The sequence below is a fragment of the Mauremys mutica genome, chromosome 6, assembly GCF_020497125.1.
Source record: "Mauremys mutica isolate MM-2020 ecotype Southern chromosome 6, ASM2049712v1, whole genome shotgun sequence".
In the NCBI taxonomy this organism is placed as follows: Eukaryota; Metazoa; Chordata; order Testudines; family Geoemydidae; genus Mauremys; species Mauremys mutica.
In genome coordinates this window covers 39,864,557-39,889,032 of record NC_059077.1, presented here as the reverse complement: position 1 = coordinate 39,889,032, position 24,476 = coordinate 39,864,557, and the positions used below count along the sequence as shown (strand labels likewise).

Here is a 24,476-nt window from a genome sequence, read left to right as displayed (position 1 = left end):
AAAATGACACATTATGTGCTTGCAACACTAACAGACTCAAGGTTCAAGATTCTCTAACTTCCTGAACTTTTCTGAACTTAGGTGCACAGGAAGGACAGAATAGTGTTAACTGAACAAAAATGTTTGCTCTGCTAAGCACTGCACAAAACATGGTTGTTCCAACAATTTCTACTTCCTTGTTTCCTCAGTACATTTCCTAGTGGTCCTGCTACTCAAATTTTCAAAAATCTACCTTTGATGAAATGACAGATTTCTGCTCACGAAATCCAGTCACAGGTATACCATTACATGCCTGCAATAGTGTGCTGATACTTCAATTAACCACGTAAGGATATTATTAAACACCTGTCCAGTTCAATACTATTAAAAACCAAATCATGGTCACCTTCTCTTAGATTGCAAAATTATCCACTAACAAGTATATTCTGAGTAGATGTTTAGCCATGACAGATGTGAGCTAAATAGGCCAATCTGACCTAAGCCTATGCAACAAGAAAACAGAAGTAGTTTTTGTAACAACCTTTAATTGTATTGCTTAAGAGAGAGCTCTGTTGCCAAGAAGTGACTTTTTACTAAGCTAAAATAATAAAGTTCCCCTATGTTGCCAGCAAGGCCCAGAATATTTTTTTAAATGCTGAGTGAAAAGATGCATGACTGGAAGTATGGGTGAAGATTAAGAACAACAATAGCCATTGATCCTGCACAAAGCACATAGAAGCCTAAGAAGGAATGTGACCAGCTGCATCTCTTAACTGGCACCCCAAATGTAAGAGAAGTGGTTTTCAGCACTTCTAAGTCATCCCCTACTGATTCCATGTTTTTTGTATTATCAGGACGCCTGTACTTGCAGTTGGTGGTATATAGTATCACAGAACTGTCAATAAAACACTTTTCAGATGATCTAAAAGTCAGCTTGCTCACCCAACACCACTAAGTGGATCATGTTACTGGGGTATGAGGCCTGTAATCCCAATTTGTTCTGAAGATTTCCAGTGAGTTGTCATGGGGTGGAGCGACCCAGAAGCTGCAATCTTAAAGACTGAAGTAAACATGGAAGGTGTGTCTTATGTCCTGAAGCTAGCTGAAGGAAGGAGGAGACCAAGACTTCACAGGCCATGCCAGCTGGTCTAGCCAAGAGCCCAAGAAAGCCCATCGGCATGAGTTACCAACCAGATGACACCATCTGATCCTTGAACTGCAGTCCTAGCCTGAAGCTAAGACCATGCAAGCTGAAGAGACTTCTTTTTAAGTAACACTTTTTTTTCTTTAGTGGAGACATCCACAATATTATTTATTTTTCCTCTGCACTTTTTAAAGTGTGAATGTGTGTGTGAATATTAAAGAAACTGCATGTGTATATTTAGATTTTAAGTAAATCCTACTTCAAAGCACTTTGTGTTATCCTGGGCCATAAGAATCTTGCAGACACTATTGTATGCAATAGCCGTGCTGGTCCCAGGATATTAGAGAGACAAGTTAGTCCACTAAAATATATTACCTGGTAGTGCAGACATGGCCTAAGTGACTGGACAGAAAAACAACAGTGTATATATATATACATAATAAACTAAATCTTTCATTGGATCTCCTCACCATTGCTTGCATAGCACAAATTTCCCTTGTTAGAAAAACCTGTTTGTTTTCATTGATTATGCCTTAAAAACGTGGGTTTCATTTATAGAGAAAAGGAGTTAATATATATTTTTCAAATTTGTAAGATACTTTTTAAAAGTTCATAAGTTCACAAAATCTCAGTCTCCACTGGATTCACCCATTTGAACTTACCCTGAGTTGGCAAAACCAGTAAGACTGCCTCCCAGAATGTATATGATGTTAATGATCCATCAAACACTATCCTGGTGATGGTTTACTGGAGGACACCAAGATTCCCCCTCACACCACCACGACTGCCTGGATTTTACAAAGCTTTTTAGGCACTATTTGAAAGTTCTGAAATATTTTTTTCCTTACCAATTTGTCTTGTCTTAATTGTACATATATACTGGTTTGTCCTATCAGGATTGTTGATGAATGTTGGATTGCTATCTTATTTTAGAAAAAAGGTACATTTTAGGGGGCTGGGGTTTATGCTTGCTTGCTTAAACCCCAGCCCCCTATATATAAAATAAAAGCATAAAAGTAAATCAAATTTTAGGCCTCCTAGCCTTAGGGTAGATTTAAAATCAAATTTTACATCAATCCCCAATTTAAATTATTTAAATTAGACAATAGGAAACCTTGATTTAAATCATTGAATGTAATCATATTTTTTGATTGTATAAGATTCATTCTCATTGGTTGGTATAACCATTGAAACATGTTTAATATTTACAACAAAATTTAGCCAATTGCCAAGAATAAGCTTTGAGGATACAAGAGGGAGACAACAGAACTTCCCCTGCTGCAGTAACTGCAGCTAGGGAAAATAATGGGGGGGGGCACAAAATCTCCCCCTTTCTTTACATAGCAAATTGAAAAGTCTGGGACAGCTTCAAATTTATCACACACTCTGGAGGGAACTTATCTCACCAGCCAGGATGAAAGGGGAGAGACACTCCTTTTCTGGCTTTTACCAAGCTTCCCAGAAAGTCTAACCAAGGATAAAATGTTGCATGTAAAATTTCAGGAAGATTGGTGAGGATTTTTTGGTTGGGGATGGAAGAGCTCAAATTGTGGTGAGTGACTGAAAATTAGGTTTTATGATAGGAAGCTAACTTCAGTTTTAACTATGAAGTAGCTACTACTGAGCCCATAACATTTAAAATATAAAAAAAAAAAATTATTTCATAGTCTGAGATACCAAATTATACAGCTACTGCCTCTAGGGTGACCAGACAGCAAATGTGAAAAATTGGGAAAGGGGATGAGGGGTAATAGGAACCTATATGAGAAAAAGACCCCAAAATCAGGATTGTCCCTATAAAATTGGGACATCTGGTCACCCTAACTGCCTCCTTAAAATACTTTATGCCTCAGTAACAAATGTTCTTTGAGCAAATCTTTGTACGCTTAGTTAAAGGTTGCATTATTTTGGATGGATAACTCTCTACAGCTGGTAACTGATCAGTTACCCTTTGTCTGTGAGTTGAGTAATTTTTTAGCCCTAGTACTAAAACAAAGAAAACCTTTTGATTCATTTAAATATTATTTAATAACTGCTATACTGGAAACAGTTATTCCTTTCAGCAGTTCAGGCTAGATAGAAGAACACTTCTTTTAACTTATCATTCTTGTCATAGTGGAAGTATTTAAGGATGGTCTTATTTAGTTAAACACTATTAATTCACTTGTGCCAGGAACAGAGTAATAACAATCAAGTTACTATATTTCAATAAAAATGCTGTGTTCATTAGAAAATTAATAATAAAATAGGTCAAATATAAAGCTGGTCACAAACGGCAATGAAGGGGAAACCAATATTTCCACAACAAGATATATATATTTAAAAAAAAAAAAAAAAGGAGGAACCCTTTTGTAACTCCGTGGAGTTATAGTTGGATGAATGGACATGTCGTCCAAATAAAGCAATAAATTTGATACAACTAGATTATGGAATTGTGCAGAAATAACTAGCCTAAATATACAGAATACTCTTTAACATGAGTTAAAGTTCTTGCATCCGAAGAAGTGGGTATTCACCCACGAAAGCTCATGCTGCAAAACGTCTGTTAGTCTATAAGGTGCCACAGGATTCTTTGCTGCTTCTACAGAACCAGACTAACACGGCTACCCCTCTGAAATCTTTAACATGACTAATCTGACACTTGGATCTCCCCTTTCTTTAGAACTCTGGACATTATTAGAGACATTCAGGAAAGAGATATGTACAAAACAGATGTCTACAATTTCCCTAGCCGGCTTCATATGCACAAATTCAATTTTATCCTTCTATTTGGCTACGTTTGCATATTGTAATAAACATTCTATATCCTGTAGTTTTACCACTTTGAATGCCAAGATTCAGATTCAATTATGATTTTATTCATTCTCTGTAAAGGCAACAACTTTGCTCGGGCTTTGAATGTTTTTGTTAATAGTTTTCAAACAAAATCATTAATCCAAGCTGAGAAAACTTCACTGTGATTGTGGTAAATCCAACTTCCTGTTGTAATTATTTTTTTAAATTGCTATGCAATGTACGAGAATGTTAATTAAGGCAAAGTATGTTAATCTGCAATAGGTCTCCCATCATTAAAGTGAATTAATGAGGTGATACTGTACTGTATTCCGCAGCAATTTAGTTTCTGATCAGGCACACCATTTTTTCCTATAAACAAGAAAAACAAGTCTGCTAACAATATACAGGGTCGGATTAACTCTCCTGTGGGCCCGGGGCTATTAGATTTTGTGGGGTCCCCATATACAAGTCTTTTTCCTAATTTAAAACAAAGTGATCACAATTATGGCATCGAGGCTATTAACGCTATACTAAACTTGCCTTTTAATTAACATAAAGCCGTTCTGTGGTTACATTTCAGTCTTAAAACATGTCGAATTCAGTTAATTAAAAATGGCCTACTTCTTACCTTGGAACAGCTGTTATATTAGTGTCTTTCTGGGAGGGAGTTTGGGTGCAGAAGGGGGCTCCAGGCTGGGGCAGAGTGTCGAGGTGCAGGAGAGGGTGAGGGGTGCAGGGTCTGGGAGGGAGTTTGGTGCAAGAAGGGATTCTGACCTGGCGCATGGGGTTAGGGTGCATGAGGGGGTGCGGGGTCTGGGAGGGATTTTAGGTGCAGGAGGGGGTGCGAGGGGCAGGCTCCAGCCGGGAGGCACTTACCACAGGTGGCTCCCGGCCGACGACGCAGCAAGGCTTAAGCAGCTTGCCTGCCTGCCATAGTCCCACGCCGCTCCCAGAAGCGGCCAGCTGCTGGCACATCTCTGCGCGCCCCTTGGGGGAGGGGACAGCATGTCTTCATGTGCTGCCCGCGCCTGCAAGCGTCGCCCCTGTAGCTCCCATTGGCCGAGGGCAGTGCGCGGAGCCGCCTTCTGGGCCTGTGGCCACAGAGATATGCCAGCAGTCGACCGCTTCCGGGAGCGGCGTGGGGCCATGGCATGCAGGCAGCCTGCCTGAGCCCTGCTGCACCGGGGCCCCCCTTAGCCCGGGACTGCAGCCCCTAAAGCCCCTGCATTAATCCAGCTCTCACAATATGAAATGTTTGAATTTGCTCCTGTTAGCACGAAACTACCAATTTGGCAAAAACAAACAAGCAAACAAAAAAAACCCATCACCCTTAAAATAAATATTTTTTTAAAAAAATCACAAAATCTAATCGAGAACATTCAAATTTCTGACTTTCCTTTTAGACTAAGAATTGGCTGTGTACAGCATTTAATTTTGTTAGTATTAAGCAAAATAAACCAGTTATATTTGGATTCAGCAAATGGAATCCACTGTTGAAACTATATATAGTAAACCAATAATGATAATTGTTACAAACTCCTGGTTATTCTGTGCCTGTTACCAGTCATGAGATTTAGATCTCAGTATTTCAGACTTCAGACTGCTACTTACAGCCCCGATCCTATAAACAATTATGCACATGCTTTGCACTTTGGCCACTTAAAATAAATGAGCCAACTTGTGGTAGTGCAGTTCAGTGTGTGTATGTTCAAGTTTGCAGGATTGGTGTATTTCATTCCTCTATCAATTTTTTTTGTACTGAACCACAAAGTTCAAACTAAAAAGTTCATTTTATGTTTTATATATAATAAATGTCACACACACATTACAATCAACGTTTTTCCATACAGCAAGTTTGACAGTCACTTAGGTTGGTGATTTATATTTAATATTAAGACAAGTGTTTCCTGAAAGTAATAGTTGCCTCTGTAATTCTGTATATTCATGCCGTTTTGCCCTTTCGCTCCTCTAAAACGTAATAACAAATAAAATAACTTACCATTCTTGCTGACATCCAGTTCCCTGAGATTAATGAGATTTGCAATGGATGCTGGCAATGTTGTTAGATCATTGTCTGGCAAACTCAGCTTGTGCAGGGATTGACAGTTAAAAAGTTGCTATTGAAACAAAGAAAAAAAGTGACTGAGCATCTTTCAGTTTTCTTTATATATCTTTTGTTTTTAATCCTTTTTAACTTCTGACCTTCTCACCAGAAAAAACAGGATATTTGTGAAACAATTTTTGTTTTAAATTTAGTGAATTACTGAATTACAAAATGTGCATCAGTGAAAAGCTGTAACTGTCCAGAGCCAGCAAAGTGTGGCAAACACTTATGTTAGATACTCTCTACAAACGTCTTCCAATGCTTCAGAAATCATTAGCTAGAGCAAATATGTAGTAATGAGGAATACTAAAATTACTTTTCAAATACTAAAATTACAAAATGCCTGACAATTCTCAAACCTATAAATAAAAAAAGTATTGTATTGGAGTAGAGACTAGAGCCAGAGCCCCACTTTGTTAGGCACTGTACAAAACATATAATGAAAAGATGGCCCCTATCCCAAAGTGCTTACAATCAACCTATAAGACACGAGAAAGCTGGTGAATACAAAGAGATGAAGTTGAGGGGGAAAGCACAAGTAAACAATGGAATGATGCTGACCAGCACGTTAAGCAGTGGTCACAGCACTCTCTCCCTAAACACTGTCAAGTTTTTTGTACATATCACAGCAAAGTAGAGTTTTAAGGAAGGATTTGAAGGACTACAAAGTGATTTCGTAGGTATTTATGGGGAGTTCTTCCCACATGGGAGAAAGCCTGACAATACCTGTTGGAAAACTTTACAAATGGGCAGTCAAGACAATTTGAGGATCAGAGGCAAGGGTCAATGTTTCGATAGCAAATAGGAGATGGCAGGTAGGCCATTGTCCATGGACAATAATTCCTCCAAAGATTAATATTGTCATCTGTCATCAAATAGTGCATAACATTGGTGTTGAAGATTTGGTTCCTGACAATCTTGAGTAAGTCACAACTCACTATGTTCTCTTTTGCAATATTTCCCCCTCACTTATGTTTAAACAGAATTCTGAGGAAACACTGGCCAAACAGTGAGAATGTGTTTGGACTAGATAAGATTTACTTTAACTTTTTAGTGACTGCCACAACAACTGCCATGAGTATGAGTGAAAAGTCACTGATTGCATTGCTCACATAATAAACCATTATTTCAACCACAAGTCATGGAACAAGTCCCAAAGTCTTCAGTTACATATTAAGAAGTTTAAACTGGTGAGTTGAAAATGGAAGTTGGTCACCTATGACGGCCCTCAATGACAACAGACTTTTAGAATTATTACTCCACTGCTGTATACTACAGATGTAGTAAAGTAACAGGGTTAATACACCTCACAAAAAAACAAACCCCAACATCATACCTTCGGAAGCTCCTCAATCTGATTTGCATCTAAATAGAGTTCTTCCAAGGTCTTTTCAAAGGTAAATATCTCTTTCGGCACTTGTTCCAGGCTGCAGTGAGAATAATCAAGTGCAGTAACAGTTTCTTCTTCTCCACGCAGACAGCGGCATGGCACCAACCGCACAAACAAGTTCCGCTTTGTTGTCATTTTCAGGCACTGTAAACAAAAATTAGGTTTCTGAAATATCTTTAGACTTTGAGAAACTAATTTTTTTTTTTTACCTCAACAGCTTATTAGACACAAAGTTTAGAATTTTTACATTTTAAGGACTTCAGAGCACCTGCAACTTCCATTGAAGAAAAGGATACTGTGGTTGATTGGCAGTGGTGAAAATCAGGCTCTAAATTTTTAATTTTTTTTAAAAGAGAAAAAGAGTATCAAACTGATACCTCTGCTTCTCACAGCAAAGTTTCACTTTCTCAGGAGTATTATACTTTAGTTCCTAGAAAATTAATTAGACATTTCTTATAAGAGGTGCTTTTATATTTCATATTAGGAAAACCATTCTAACTATAAGGATGGTTAAGTATTGGATTGGGCTTCCAAAGGAGGTTGTGGAATCTCCATCACTGGACATTTTAAAGAACAGGTTAGACAAACACCTGTTGGGGATGACATGATGACCTTGAGGTCCCTTCCAGCCATGCATTTCTAGGATTCTACACCCTCATTCAAAAAGTAGGACATAGATAATGAATCAGTATGGTTTCTGTAAATTGATCCAACTACAAACATGACTGCCACTAAAAATTGCACTATAAAGAAACCACTTAAAAAGGTGCTCAGACACAGGAATTCTATTCATTTTCTGCAATTCCACCCGCAGCCTGGAAAATTTCATAAAATACATATTTTACCAAAAAAGCCACTAAACATTTGTTTTACTTCTTAAAAGTAAATGAATAGCCAACAGGAAAAAGATTTGGATGGAAAACAATGAACCCCACTTTTTTTTTTTTTGGCGGTGCAAAAGGTAACTGCAATCTATGATCCGCCTTTGAATTTATGCAGTTACAAATTTGATCGTGTGAACATTTAGTTTGCTACATATTCCAAATTACACTTTGCTCATCTGGAACCCATTTTGTGGGGATGCCTTACCTTCCAAATTTTATTTAACTCATGCATGAGTGTTAGTATTATTATAGTGCCTGAATTTCCATTCATCATGAAAGGGTGGAAAAGCAGCCTTTTGTAGATGGCAGGCTGTCAGAGTTCCTTACTGAATAATTAATTTTACACAAATTCCAGCAGTATTAAAATAAGGCTTTGTATAGTCCTCTTTTTTGTTATTTAAATCAAGATATTCTTTACTTATTCATGTCTGAATATTGGTGACATAGCAGAATTTTAATGTGCCTTCTTGATCTATTGTTAACTTCAAGCACACAGCCATCTATCCATTTCCTTGCTGGTTACCCTGTACTACAATGACCACCACCATTCCTTCCCTAACTTTCTTGAAGTTATTTTCATCTATATGCCTCATGTGACTAAAGTACATTAATTTGTACCTGCTGATTTCTAATATTATAAATAAATAATATTGCCCACTAATATTTTTTATTTTAGGGGGGAGGGGGAGGAAGAGGGAAGGTTTCGAACCAGGAAATACGCAAGAACATTTGCTGCCACCACCACATCTCAAAAGCTTAAATTTTCATCTTGTCAGCAGCATTTATTTTCCACAATTCACATCCATAAGTCACTATGGAAAAAAGTAAGCTTTTCACCAGGTGAACCTTTACACATTTTGAGATACCATGGTTTTTCGTAAGCAACCCATTCCTAGTCTTCTTCTAATTTCTTTAGAACAGCCTTGTTGGTCGGATACGTAGAACCCCATCTACTACCTACTTCGGCAACTTGACCATTAATCATGTCATCTGCTTGCATTTTTGTTAATCCTGTCAATATCCAGGCATTTTGTTTTTTGCCATATTCAGTCCATATTCCTTACTAATTGTTTTTAGAAACTCCAACATTTGTTGCATTGCATCAGTGCTACGTCGTATCTTCAGTGTATCTGAGGTCAGTTAAGAGGCATCCACCAATAGAAACCCCAGGTCTTTCCATTTTGTCACAGCCTTCCACAGCTTGTCTCATACCCTGCCTGCACCTTGAAAAGGCTTAAGGACAGAGTACACCCTTGTCTCACACCCTATCCAGGGAAAAACCACTCATTGCCTCCTGTTCCTGTTCAGGCAGTGCTATGTCTGATCATGGTAGAGACTTAAAATGAGTTCAATGAAATGCTTTGGAATCCCCATGTCTTCCATTGTTCTCCAAAGATGGCCATATCGGATGGTATCTAACGCTTTTGCGTAGTCAATGAAACACATAAGTGGGTGACTGTAGTCCCTGTATTTTTCAATGATGTAGCAGCTGTTCATGATTTGATCAAATGTCTTGTCTCTCTCTGTTGTGGTGGTAGTTCCACTTTTATCATTAAACTTAATGCATATCTGGATTAAGCAGAACACAACTTTGCTCACATGCAATATCAGGGAGATGATAGGATTGTTTAAGGCCATGAAGGTTCCCTTCGTCCAAACATCACTGCAAATTTTCCACATGAGTTAAAAAAGCATTTGGTGACTGCTGTATGTAACAATTATGCTAGTACGTTAACTATCCAATGTACCTTCCTAGGCTTCATTTTCATAATAGCATGCACCACTTCCCCTTACAAGACTGATGGCTCCAGCTCCATACTCTGTGTTCCTGTATCATGAATGATTCTGATAAGGCATAAGATTGGCATAATAATCTCTCCACTGGCATTAGATATCATTACCTTCAGGGAGGACTCTGGCACTGTGATCTTTTATTATGTTTGACTGCAAGGGAAACTTTTTGGTAAGAAGTCTGACCACTATGAACATACAGTTTGTACTGGAGACTGCACGTAAATTTCCTGGTGGGGTTTCCGACAGCATGAGGGAGATCCCAGCAGAAACAGAGTCAGTGTTCCGAGCGCCTCTCTCTCCCTTCTCACATCCCCCCAGCACAGAGAGCCTCTCAGACAGAGAGTGGACTGGGCAGAGAATAATGGGTTCCAGACATACACAACTAGCAAATGGTCCCTTAAAAAAAACAGCTAGTGCAACTTAGAACTGCACTTATTTTAAGATACGTGGGTGATCCTCAGAAACTATAGTGATGGGGCAATTTTAGCAGACAATAGTAAATAAAATACTAACATCAAAATACATTTAAAAATACTAATAAAATGAACAAAATCAATAAAGTAGTAGTAGTAAGATGTTGATAGATGTTTGGCTGCATGAGTATTTACTCTGTGTGCTGCCCCAGCCCTGCACAGATAGGTGGCACAGCAGACCTTGAGTGAACTGCCCAACGACCACAAGATTTGTTAAGGGATGAAGGCACCCGGCCAAGTTTATTGTTGACAAAGCACAGTACTGATATCCTGCAGACTATCGGACCACTAATACATGTATGCCCATAACAACGGGCCAGCTCAGTGAACAGCGGGACTTTCCGTTTTTCGCTAGACCAGACAAAGATATTCCCTCTGATACACATCTTTATATCCCGATACAAACAAGTTAGTACTGCTCCTTTGACATAGTTACTGTAGTTACTGCCCCCAGACATAGCTAGTTTTTATTTATTACTTTGTACATGTTGGTTTGATTAAAACATTTCTATTACATGCTATCATCCTGACCTTATCTTTTAGGTGAGATCAGTGCGTTCCTGTTATTTTTGGGGAATGTTTTTATACCATCCTTGATATCAGGATGTTTTGGTACCACTTTATATTGGGATGTTTTTCCCGTGAGTACTCTAACTAGCACTTTTTAGGAATGTGTATTTTTGCAATATTAGCTCTGTTCTTGCCGAATTCTGTAAGCAGGTCCTGCCTCATACCAGGCCTTTGATACAAGGGCTTATGTCTCAGGCTCTCTTCCTACTACAGTAGTATGTTAAAATGTTAGTTGAAAACAGCTTTAACTTGCTGATACATAATAAAAATATATGTGTAATCCACAAATAACTTTACCTTTAACTTGAAAACTCTCTGTTCGTTTTTTAATTAGATGAGGTGGGTGAGGTAATATCTTTTATTGGACCAACTTCTGCTCGTGACAGAGACACGAGCTTTCAACGTACACAGAGCTCTTCCTCAGGTCTGGGAAAGGTACTCACTGTAACAGCTAAAAACTGAACCCAACAGTTGAGCTTAACTAGTTAGCCAGTTACACATATTCTAAGGCAGTGTTTCTCAAATGCAGCCACCATAGCCACATGTGGTCGCCAGGTGCTTTCCGTGCAGCCACAGCCTCCTAGGCAGTGATTGGGGGAAAAGCAGTAGCCCCTCCCCCAGGGCCATCAGCAGGGGTTGGACCCTGCCCCCTTCTGGAACCACAAACGCCAGAGAAGCAGGCAGCTGGTGGAAGTTCCCCACATTCCTGAAGGCAGTGGGGCTTGGGTTTCCAGATTCAGTCCTGGGGTGGCAGGCTCCATCCCCCGGCCGTGGGGTCTCAGGGTCCAGCTGTGGGGCCATAACCATGGTCTCAAGTCATGCAGCAACAGGTGCCAGCCCTGTGCTCACCATCTCCTCCCCACACCCACCCATCACTCCTGGTCCCCACTGTGTCCTCTGGCCCTGGACTTCGGGGCACTCGAATGTACAGTTGTCTCTATTCTTAACTCCAGCCTCAGGCTCACCACCACTCCACTGCCAATGCTCGCTGCTGCTTCCCTAAGCCCTTCACCCACCCAACCTCATTGCATCTGGCCCCCGCTGCCTCGCTCTGCCCCCCCGATCCATCTCCCAGGCACCTGCTGCCTCCCTCAGTAACCCATCCATTCCCCTCATCTCCTCTGGCCCGCTACCTCCCTACCCACCTCCCCATCCAGGGCTTAATTTGTCCGCCAGCTTGCCACGTCTGAGGAAGTCTGTTGTGAAAAGTGATATCGTTATGTTTGTTAATATCACTTTTCGCTGCCTACCCGCTTGCTAGCAAGTCTGCTACTATGAAAAGTGAGATTAACATATAAAAACAAATATCACTTCTCACAGAAGCACTTACTAACTAGCAAGTCTTTAAAAAAGCAACCAAAAAAGCAAAAGAAACAACAAAAAGACAAGAACATTCAAAGCACCTGATTTGTTTCTATTCTGTCCAGTTAAGAATAGAGACAACTGTACATTATTTTTATCATTGAGTCTGCAAAAACCCCTACATAAATAAATTACTATGATTTGGATATGTATACGTGCATATTTATTTGTTTTTCCTAAAGCTAATTAAATATTTTAGGAAAAATTGTCACAGCAGCCACTGGCAAGAGTTGGTGGCCGCACTCTGAGGCCCCCAAAAAAATTGTTATGAGAACCCCTGTTAATTTACGGGACCATTCAAGGTGAAGTGCCCCGTTAACACTCCTGTTGGCATAGACCAAACAGAGTGATTAGTAGGTTACACGTTGTTGTAATAAACCATAAATCCAGTGTCTTTATTAAGACCATGATTTTTAGTGTCCAGCAAAGTTATTAATTTAAGCTCCCAGGCTTATCTTTTGAAAGTGTTGTGCAGGTTTCCTTTGACAATGAGGACTGGGAGGTCAGATATGGAGTGATCGCTTTGTGAAAAGTGTTCACCCATAGGTGATATGGATGGTGTTTTTGTCTTTCATTTTCCTGTGCAAGTTCATTCAAAAGCATAGTGATTATCTGGTTTCACCCACATAGTTATTGGGACATTTAGTGCACTGGCTGAGGAACACCATATGTAGGACCCATGGATCTTGATAAGTGTGTTGTGGGGGGTGTTGATCACTGTAGCAGTGGAGATATCACTGCAGGCTTTGCATCTGTTGTTCTGGCAGAGTCTGCTGTCATTCTGAGTTGGTGTGTCCTGGTCTGTGGAGGGCTTGCTTCTTGCATTTACAGGAGAGGAAAGTGATCAGGAATAGTCACCATGGATTCACCATGGGCAAGTCATGCCTGACTAACCTAATTGCCTTATATGACGAGATAACTGGCTCTGTGAATGAGGGGAAAGCAGTGGACGTGTTATTCCTTGACTTTAGCAAAGCTTTTGATATGGTCTCCCACAGTATTCTTGCCAGCAAGTTAAAGCAGTATGGGCTGGATGAATGGACTACAAGGTGGATAGAAAGCTAGCTAGATTGTCGGGGTCAACGGGTAGTGATAAATGGTTCCATGTCTAGTTGGCAGCCGGTATCAAGTGGAGTGCCCCAAGGGTAGGTCTTGGGGCTGGTTTTGTTCTGTATCTTCATTAAATGAGCTGGAGGATGGCGTGGCCTGCACCCTCAGCAAGTTTGCAGATGACACTGAACTGGGAGGAGTGGTAGATACAAGATACATAGGGACCTAGACACATTAGAGGATTGGACCAAAAGAAATCTGATGAATTCAACAAAGACAAGTGCAGAGTCCTGCACTTAGGACAGAAGAATCCCATGCACTGCTACAGACTAGGGACCGAGTGGTTAGGCAGCAGTTCTGCAGAAAAGGACCTAGGGGTTACAGTGGACGAGAAACTGGATATGAGTCAAAGTGTGCCCTTGTTGCCAAGAAGGCTAACGGCATTTTGGGCTGTATAAGTAGGGGCATTGCCAGCACATCGAGGGACGTGATCATTCCCCTCTAGTCGACAGTGGTGAAGCCTCATCTGGAGTACTGTGTCCAGTTTTGGGCCCCACACTGTAAGAAGGATGTGGAAAAATTGGAAAGAGTCCAGCAGAGGGCAACAAAAATGATTAGGGGGCTGGAGCACATGACTTATGAGGAGAGGCTGCGGAAACTGCAGAAGAGAAGAATGAGGGGGGATTGGATAGCTGCTTTCAACTACCTGAAAGGGGGTTCCAGAGAGGATGGATCTAAACTCTTCTCAGTGGTACCAGATGACAGAACAAGGAGTAATGGTCTCAAGTTGCAGTGGAGGAGGTTTAGGTTGGATATTAGGAAAAACTTTTTCACTAGGAGCATGGTGAAATACTGGAATGGGTTACCCAGGGAGGTTGTGGAATCTCCTGCCTTAGAGGTTTCTAAGGTCAGGCTTGACAAAGCCCTCACTGGGATGATTTAGTTGGGGATTGGTCATGCTTTGAGCAGGGGGTTGGACTAGATGTCCTCCTGAGGTCCCTTCCAACCCTGATATTCTATGATTATGAGGTTGGGGACTTACCTAAAGGCCAGAAGAGGGGGTTCAGGAAAGATTTCACCCAGGATGGAGTCCTCATCAAGCATGGGCTGTAATTGTTTGATGATACCCGGTATGGGTTTTAATGTGGGGTAGTAGGTGACAACTAGAGGTGTGCAGTTGGAGAGGGTTTTATTTCTGTATTGAAGCAGGTTCTCTTGAGGGGTGTTTGAGTGGCCTGTTCCATGATGCAATCTATTCTCTGGTTTGGTGAAAGCAGTTTTGAGTGTGTTAAGGTGTATATCGCAGACTTTCTCCTTGGGGCATATTTTGTGGTATCTGAGTGCCTGGCTGTAGATAAGAGTGTGTCTGGGATGGTTACTGGGTCTGTGCAACTAGGTGTGCTAATTCGTGAGTCTCTTGTATATAGTTTATCTATGGGATTCCACTATTGAAGCTGACTGTAATGTGGTGTTGAAAAAGTTGATGCTAGTGTGAGAAAGTTCTAGAGAGTTTAATGAATGGGTGGTGGCAGTTGAAGTTGTGGTGGAAATCTATGAGGGAATTTAAATCATCTGTCCAGAGGATGAAATCATCCTCAGTGTATCTCAGATATAGGATTTGTTTCATGGTGCATTTTCCAGAAATTCTTAAATAGAATTTTAAAATAGGCTTGTCCACTTTGTTCCTTTATTATGTACAAATAAAGAGACATTTTGTTGCTGCCTTTGTGGCAGCGGGGGGGGGGGGGATTGTTTATTTTTTAACGTGTATTCAAGTACTGTCAACTCTGGAAGACTATGCTGGAATGCAGAACTAGAGAAATTATGACTTCGAAGGATCAAAGAGTGAAAATTAGGCAATTGAAAGATGGTATTTTTATTCAGACTGTATAAACCTTCATTTTAATATTTATTAAACCTCACACACCAAAAAAACCCCAAAACCCAGAAAAATCCAGAGCTGACAATCCTGCTATTTCTATGGTAATAAACAAGCAAAGAAGGATCTCTTTAAAGTAAAACTTTTATGATATCTTTATAAATGTTTTGGGGTGTTTTTAAGGTTGAAAGAATATGAACTAATATTTTCCCCTGCTGAAACTGCAGGTTAAACACTCCTATTCTTGATAAAAGTTCTACTATTAAGAAAAGGCAGATGCTATTTTAACTAATCAATTAGGAGAACCTGAGGAGGTTCTTGGTCAAAGAGGACACAGAATAAAGAAACCTGCACCCCTGTTTCCACATCTTCCAAACAGAGTGACAGACAGCAAAGAGCTCATTGGGAAAGAAACAAGGGCCTGTCACATCTCCCAAGGATTTCTGTTCCACAAGGGAATCTTAACTAATCCCATTCTTCAAGAATCATCCTAACCTTCTCTAACAGGGTTTTCTGAGAAAAGGGAAGGTGAAGAGCACAGGGATCCTACACAGCAGATTGAGTAAGATGAGACTCACAGGGTCGCAAGGTGTCCAGTTTTCAACCAAACACCCGGTTGAAAAGGGACTCTCCCCAGCCTGGTGAAAATGAGCAAATGAGTGAGGGTGGGGGAGAGCAAGTGACAGAGGGAAGGGAGGGAAGATGGAGTGAGTGGGGCGGGGCCTCGGAGAAGGGGCAGGGCAAGGGTGTTTGGTTTTGTGCAGTTAGGAAGTTGGCAACCTTTGGGAGACTTCTGATAAGAGAAAAAATGAAATATGAAGATTGCCACTGCGGACAGAGAAGAGGTCCCTTGAGAGAATGGAGGAGGAAAGAACTCTCTTGGAAAGCTCTTTCTCAGAGGAAGTGAAAAGATCCTTTCTGAGAAGAGGTAGAAGGCAGCAAAAGCCCTATGTATCCATGCTACAGCTCCTGGATGAAGGGATTCCCCTGTAGTGATTAAACAGGGAGAAAGCAGAAAGACAACTGGGCATCGCCTACATTCATGTTACTTTATGGCTTTAATTGGTGATATTGGATGCTCCTCCTTTTTGAGTGTCTGAGCCTAGGGAGAGTGACTTGGGAACTCTAGCCCCTGGAGTCTGCACAGGTTGCTGAAGTAAAATGCAGTCACCAGTTCAGAGTTGCTGCTACCCCTATTCAGACCTGGTTGTAGTGGTTTCATGTGAAGCAGCAGCAGAGGAGGACAGGATGGAGAGAACGGTCCCTTCTTCCAAAATTTACAAAGAAGAGGTAAAGGAGGAGTATTTTCAGCCCTCCTTCCTTGGCTTTTGGCAAGCTGAGCCCTCACCTGGAATTTGGGAGATCTTGGGTTCAATTCCCCCTACCTGGAGAAGAGATTTGAACTTGGGTATCCCATATTGCAGGAGAAATGCTTAACCACTGGGATAAGGATATTCTGATGTCAGTCTCTCAGTCGCTCCTATTGAAACTGTTCTACTGTGTATACATAATTCAACAGTAATTGGAGCAGGGAAGGACATTGGAACAGCATACTAATTATTCTGGAATAAAGTGTTTTTATTTTTATCCTGGAACAGAGAGTCCACATGGGCACTGTTCTGAATGAGTTAGTGCAGAATTGCTCATTCTGCAATAGCTATTCTGGTCAATTTTTCCCATGTAGAAAACCCTGAAGAGAAAAAAGGAAGGAAGCATCTCAGATTAAAAGGGATAACTCAGTATGGCCTTTTGTGGTATAAGGAAATGTGATGCAGCAAGGAATGCATGATCTTCATGCATTAATTAAAACAAAGGGCTTCCACTGATGTCAACAGGTGGTTTGCCTAAAGTTCAAAGCTAGAAATGAACAGGGAAGGGGAAGCACAGTATTGTTTCTCTTCCCTGAAACCTCTTCATCCCAGAAGACAGAAAAGCCTAGCAAGCAGCAGATTTTGGTTTCACTCTACCCCATCCTCCTTATACAGGCTCAGTCAGAGAGGCACAATCCAGGCATTATTCATGGCATATTCTTGTATACGACTTTCATGGATTATATCTGACATATGCACTGTAATAGATAGCACTACACCGGTATATCGAAGGTTGTAAACTTTTTGGATTACATTTCAAGGAACAGCATGTGATCATCTAATTAAAGACTACTACCCAAGAGAAAAGAGTTACGCTTGTGCAACTACCCTTACTTTGGCATTTCATGTGTACTTGCCAGTTAAACCTTAATATTCTTTTAATGAAGGTTTTTAATAGAATTAGTAAGATTTCATGTGTTAGTATTCCTTTGAACAAACAAAAATTGTTTTAACAGAGGAAAGAGATAGCATTTAGCTACTGCAAATAAAATCACCACAAACCGTGATCATTTACTTGAAAGAAGCAAAGAGGTGCTGTTGAACCTTCAATTTCAAGCACAAAAGTTCTCCCTGGAAATGCTGAAGAAAATTGTATACACCATTTAGAAGCACAAAAATTCTGGGGCATGTAAGTGGCACAAGTCCCTTTTCAGTGTTATTAATAACTCCCAAATACTCTTCTGAAAATAATTATGTTCCTCTGAATGTACAATTTAAGTTATTACCCATAACTGCATACTTAAAATGCACACCGAAAAAATTAGTCATAATTGGTATTACAATCTATTTTTCTACATATAGTTGGCTCAGAAAAAGGTTGCCTTAGTATTTTTTCTAATTTCAGAGGTGACCTCTGGCATTGGCCCAGTTCAGTATTTGTTAGCATTGGGGGGGGGGGGTTAGATAATTCACCCGTAAAAAGTCACTTCAGGAAGAAGATACGTATCCCAACTTCTTAGCCTGGAAGCAAGTTGTTTTTTAAAAAAAATTTTAAAAAAATCAGCACACTTTTTTTTTTTTTTTTTAAAGTTTTAACAACCAGTAACCCATTTCAGCTGGTTTGCACTTTCAAAGGGGATGGGATTACCTTCGTTTTTATCTCTACCTTAATTTCACCTATTCAAACATGAATACCACCAAAAGCCTCGACTCGAACAGGATACTAACAGTTTTTCAAATAAAGTGTTGCAATACCTCATATTTTTACATCACTTTCCCAGGTTCTCTGAATACGTCAGAAACATTCACTAACTAAGTCTTGCCATCCTTGTCAAGTAGGTAAGAAACCCAGATCACTTCACCCACCACTGAAGTTCTGCCTAACTCTGGTATGAAACATGGAAGCTATTGAACAGGACAAAGGAACATTGCACAACAGTTCAGCACAGGAAGTAACTTATACAGTATGCAGGTCAAAAATCATCTGGAAGAATTCAGGTGAGAAAAATGTAATTATTCTGCTAGTTAGAATAATTTGTAGTTTTACAAGTGCCACAGGATCTTTACCCAAATGCAAATCATCAGGTTTTGTGAAAGACAGACAGTGCCCCGAATGCGAAGCTTGGACATGGGTTTAGTAACAACTAAGAAGCAAAAATGCCATCCAGTGAATCACCACTACTTCCTGTAGCATCCAGATGTTTCCTAGAACACTCCTACCCAAGATCTGGCAGGATCCCACTATAACGCTGTATGTTTAAACATGCAATTAAAACAGAAATACTGTGCCTCATGGCTATTTAAAGGGACACCATAGGCTTCAAAATCACATTTCTAATTGAAAATATTGTACCTTCTGTTACAATTAATATCTAAAATTACAATAAAGATAGAGAAAAAAGTATCTGCAATTTGTTTACTTTGTTTACAATATTTCATGTATAGCTAGTTTCACTGTATTATTCATAGTCACTTATATTTCCTGTCACATGCTCTAGCAAGATGTCAACTTATGCACTACTTTGGTAGGAGTATACTTTTCCTCGGGTCCAACAAGAAGCGTGTTTACCAGTTTCATTTTCAGCTTTGCTGCTGATGTAACTTCAGAGCCAGCAGTCAGATCACAAAGAGAAGGTGGGGTGGGCATGATTATGTTTTGTCACATTCCTCTCAGCCTGCTCAAAACACATGTGAACAGGTCTACAGAGGTCACAACCACCCTTTTCTGGCTAGATTAGGGTGGCCAGCTGTCCCAATTTTATAGGGACAGTCCTGGTATTTGGGGCTTTTTCTTATATAGACTTCTATTACCCCACACACACACTGCCTGTCCTGATTTTTCACACTTACTATCTGGTTGCCCTAGGCTAGATGGAAGCAGACCTCAAATTTTGATGTTGTAAAATGGAGTCACTGTACAGAAAAAAAATGAGAACCACTGATTTAAAAAAATGGACACATTAAACAATTCCCATTGCTGCACCACTCAATTCACTTAACTTCACCAAGTCTATAAAGAGACAGACGTATATGAAAGTGCTTAGGAATCTGCATTCAAAAGCTGCATCTGAAGCAGAGACATGTCTTCAGCACATTTTTAGAGATGTCATGAAGAATAAAAAAACGTGAGTGTTCTATTCTTCTCTCTTCCTACAATGGAGACATGCCTATTGTGGAATATGCCCAGATATTGGTTAAATACATCTGGCATGCTTGTGAAGTGAGACAGATTTGTGAAAATGTTTAGTTCATTGTAAATGAATCTCTTCCAGAGAGCAGCATCACTTATCCCCATGGTTTAGAAGAAATAGTAAGTGTGTCTTAGCGAGCTGAAGGAAACCGACCACTATCATTCTCTGATATCTTGCCCGAAAGAAACACTTGTGTAACCTCAAAAGTCAGGGGCATGCACTGGTGTCTCTTGAAGCAAAAGAAATTGTGTGGAACCCTATAGGTCTACTCGAGTTTTAAGGATTTGGTCAAGACATTTAGTGAACAGCTGAACTATCGGCAAGTGAAAAGCTATGACTAATGCTCATTAAAAAAAATCAAATCTTAATATAATGATACCTCTCCTTTACTCCCGTCCATTTGTTTATTTCATTCACTTATTATGTTCTGTTGTAACCTACAATGCAAGCTCTTCAGAGCAAGGCCTATATATTTTTTAATAAGTATTTGTAGAGTACCTAGTATAATGGAGCCCTGATTCCCAATTATGGTGCCAAAATAGTCTTCTGTGCCAACTGCCTCTTTTCAAGGGCAGTCAAGGAATTTGAAGCATCCTCCAATCCTGAACCTGAGGGCTCCTTATCTTCTGCAAAACCCTTAAATAAAAGTCCCGGATCTAAAGGAGGTAGCAAGGAAGAAGAAATATCCTACAATGGTCCTACTGGCTGAGGAAACATCTCCTCTTTATAAGAGGCAGATTCTTAGTTTCTTCAGAGCTGAGGGGAAAATAAGGCCTATCTGGACGCTGTATAACGCAATGTGCCTACCCTCCCACCGCATATCAAACAGAGGTTGTACTCATTCACCAGCCAAACTGACAGCAAATGGCAGGCATTTTAAAATCTGATTCTCTCTTATATTTTATAAGAATATAAAAAAAGTCATACTGGATCAGATCAACGGACCATCTAGCTCAGTATCTATCTTTGACAGTGGCCCATGCTAGATGCTTCAGAGGGAATGAACAGGACAATTTCAAGTGATCCATCCCCTCTTTATTTATATAGTGTCATTATATTTTGTATTATCTACCCCTTTGCTAATGGTTCCATTCACTGACGCTGGACATTGAGCAGATGTTTTCAGAAAACTATCCATGACGACCCTAAGGCCTGGTCTACACGCCATGGGTAGGTCAATGCAAAGCAGCTTGCATTGACCTAGCTGTGGCAGTGTCTTCACTTAAATTTGGTTTCTGCTGACGTAAGTGCCTCTCTATGTCAATTTAATAACACCACCTCCCCAAACAGCATAGAGTCATGGTCAATGTAATTATGTTGCTGCAATGTCAGTGCAGACACTGCATTACTTACACTGACTGTTACTATCCTCCAGGAGCTGTCCACAATGCCCCACACCAAGTGCTCTGTTCACCACTGTGAACTTTGCTGCCCAGGAGTGAGGCAGACGGGAAGCGGTCCTACTTCAAGTTTTTGAAATTTCTTTTCCTGGTTGCTCAACTTGGCAACCACACCTTAACTGCCCAGCTGACCATGCTGGCGTCACACTCCAGCCACACTTCTGCCTGAAGTAGACAGCAGGTATTGGATCTCCTAGGCCTGTGGGGAGAAGTGTCTGGCAGACACAGCTCCAATCCAGGTGTAGGAACATGGACATCTATTAATAGATAGCTCAGGGGATGCAGGTGAAGGGCTACAAGAGGGATCAGCAACAGTGCCACATGAAGGCCAAGGAGCTGCAGTAGGAATACCAGAAGGCCAACAATTGATCTGGTGCAGAGCCGCAGACCTGCCACTTTTATGAAGACCTGCATGCCATCCTCAGTTGAGACTCCATCTTCCCCTCCGCCCCCCCACCCCAGAGCACCTTGGATACTTCAGAGGAGGAGGAGCCAGAGTCACAGGCCTATTCTGTGAACAGCAAGGAGGTGGATGAGGAGCAGCAGCATGGGGGTCAGGCAGCCAGAGGATCCAGCTCCACATCAAGCCACAACCTGTTTTTGATTCCACCGCAGTCCAGCCAATTGAGCACATGCAATCCTGATACAGGGAAAGGAACATCATCTGGTAAGTATGCAGTTTACATTGAAATTATGGGCATGGCACCCCCAAGGTGACAGGACATATCTTTTGGTTTGCTCATTTTTATCTGCACTACAAGAGCTACTGGAACAATCAAGAGAAGCAGAGCTGCTTTTCATTCCTCTCTACAGATGGCTAGTGGGGGCTTTGTGGAGCTGTTTGTTTATGTTCGCAGGGATCTCCTGTGAAACCTCTGTAGACCTCTTGATGAAATTTTCATGGAGGTACTCTGCAATCCTGTGCCGAAAGTTTCTGAGTAGGAATTGTGACATTGCACTCTATATGATTTTATGAAAGTATGCTGATGAGTGTGAATATAATGTAACTAAAATATGCTTCATGCAAAAGGTCTTTTGTAAGGTATCATTACAAAGCTTATCAACTGAGTGTGGTCATCCTATTTGTATAAATATCACTCTTGTAACTGAAACTAGAAATATGAAATATAACTGAGGGCCTACTGTAATTATGTAAAGTGTGGGCCATTAATGGTGGCTTGGAATCTTGATAGAACCCATCAACCAGGACAATTGACTGTGGATGGCTCTGTTTGCAGGCAGGCCTTGCTGTGAGTCAGGTTGGAAGAAATGAAGGCTTGAGGTCTTACAGTGACATGTCATCATGTCACCTGAACTGGAATCCATCTTTAACCTGGTGTTTTTCCATTGAGGAGGGGTGGGAACCCAGAGGGACAAATTCCCACCTTATGCAAAAGATATACAAGTGTGTGGAACAGAACAAATTGGGCTGCAATCATGAGAAATCCCCTAGCTACCACCTGAGCTGGAACAAGGGCTGTACCAGGGGACAGGATTGTGCCCTGAATAGGAAGGCATCCAGTCTGTGAAAAATTTATTGAAACGTCTCTGAGGGTGAGATTTTATCTGTATTCAGTTTTATTACTGTACTAGGCTTAGACTTGCATGTTTTATTTTATTTTGCTTGGTAATTCACTTTGTTCTGTCCGTTACTACTTGGAACCACTCAAATCCTACCGTCTGTATTTAATAAAATCATTTTACTTATTAATTAACCCAGAGTATGTATTAATACAGGGGGGGAGGGGAGAAGAGAACAGCTGTGCAGCTCTATCAGTGTTATAGAGGGTGAACAATTTATGAGTTTAGCCTGTATAAGCCTTATCAAGAGTAAAACAGATTTATTTGGGGTCCCATTGGGAGTTGGGCATCTGAGTGCTAAAGACATGAACACTGTTTAAGTTGCTTTCAGTTAAGTCTGCAGCTTTGGGGCACATGGTTCAGACCCTGGGTCTGGGTTGGAGCAGACTGGCGTGTCTGGCTCAACAAGACAGGGTGCTGGAGTCCCAAGCTGGCAGGGAAAGCAGGGGCAGAAGTAGTCTTGGCACATCAGTTCGCAGCCCTAAGGGGGTTTCTGTGATCCAACCCATCACAGGAATGTCTTATTTCTTCCTCTGTGGTAAGACACTTTCTCATACCACTCGGCAAGTACGTCAGCAGGCACCACTGCAGTATACAGGCTAGCAGTATGTGGGCCCAGACAGCATCAGGACACCAGCAGCAGCTGTGCTCTCTCTGCCTCTGTTACCCTGAGGAGTGAAATATCAGCTAAAATCACCATGCCTGTGGAAAACGGTGCCAGGATTCAGTTCTATTGCCCTATATAACTTGAATCACGCAAGCAAGCTATTCCCTCCTCGTGTCCCAAACCCCCAGAAGGCCATACTCACCCTGACTCCCAAGCAAAAGGGAGAATGTAGTGCTTACAACTTTGGGGGGAGCTAGGGGAGTGAGTTCATCATTTTAAGATTCCATTTCCATTGTGAATGGTTCCTGTGTGTGTTGTATTTGCAGCTGCTGCCACTGTGGCCTTCAGCGTCTACCCCTCCAAACTTGCAGAACGCCTGAGCCAGATAAGGAGGAGAAAGATGAGGACTCGGGATAACATGTGTCAGGAGATCCTACAAGCCGGTGGTGCATCAGAACAGGATGACCCTTGCAGACAGCATGGGAAAGGACAGAGTATAGAGGAGAAAGGCACAAGAAAAGGAGAGGGACATGCAGTAAGTGATGCTTGCACATCTCAGAGAGCAAATAGAGATACTGCATACTCTGACGGGCCTGCAGATTCAACAGTCCTGTGCTCGCCTCCCTCCGCAGCCCACAGAGAACTCTATATTGGTACCACCCTATAACATTCCATGTGGCATCAGAGGTCAGTGCACTACCTTTACTACTCCACCCCGGGGGACATTAAAGAAAACAACAGCTTCACATACACTGACCTGTGAAAGATATGATTGGTGTATTCGTACCTGAAATGGAAATGACTGTTCTTTCCTTTCAAAAGTTGTTCCCTTAATTGATTAAGTTTTATTAAGCTCTCAGTGTTTTTATTTAATTCACTGGTTCATGTTACAGAATAAAATTCTATTTTTTGAAATATAATTAATCTTTATTAGTTCACAACATATGCTGGCTGATGATGAGCAGGTTTGACAGCAATTTCCT

The 24,476-nt window shown here is 40.9% G+C and overlaps 1 protein-coding gene across 5 annotated transcripts in view; it reads right to left on the bottom strand.

The window, feature by feature from the left end:
- ERBIN (erbb2 interacting protein) overlaps positions 1-24,476 on the bottom strand; it is a 250,944-nt gene that overhangs the window by 126,409 nt on the left and 100,059 nt on the right. For all 5 annotated transcript variants that reach the window (XM_045022267.1, XM_045022272.1, XM_045022269.1 and 2 more), the window contains 2 exons: positions 7,339-7,536; positions 5,898-6,015 (listed from right to left, as the gene is read on the bottom strand). In XM_045022267.1, the coding sequence (XP_044878202.1) occupies positions 5,898-6,015; positions 7,339-7,527 (307 nt within the window). In that variant the 5' untranslated portion in view covers positions 7,528-7,536. The remainder of the gene's footprint in view (positions 1-5,897; positions 6,016-7,338; positions 7,537-24,476) is intronic.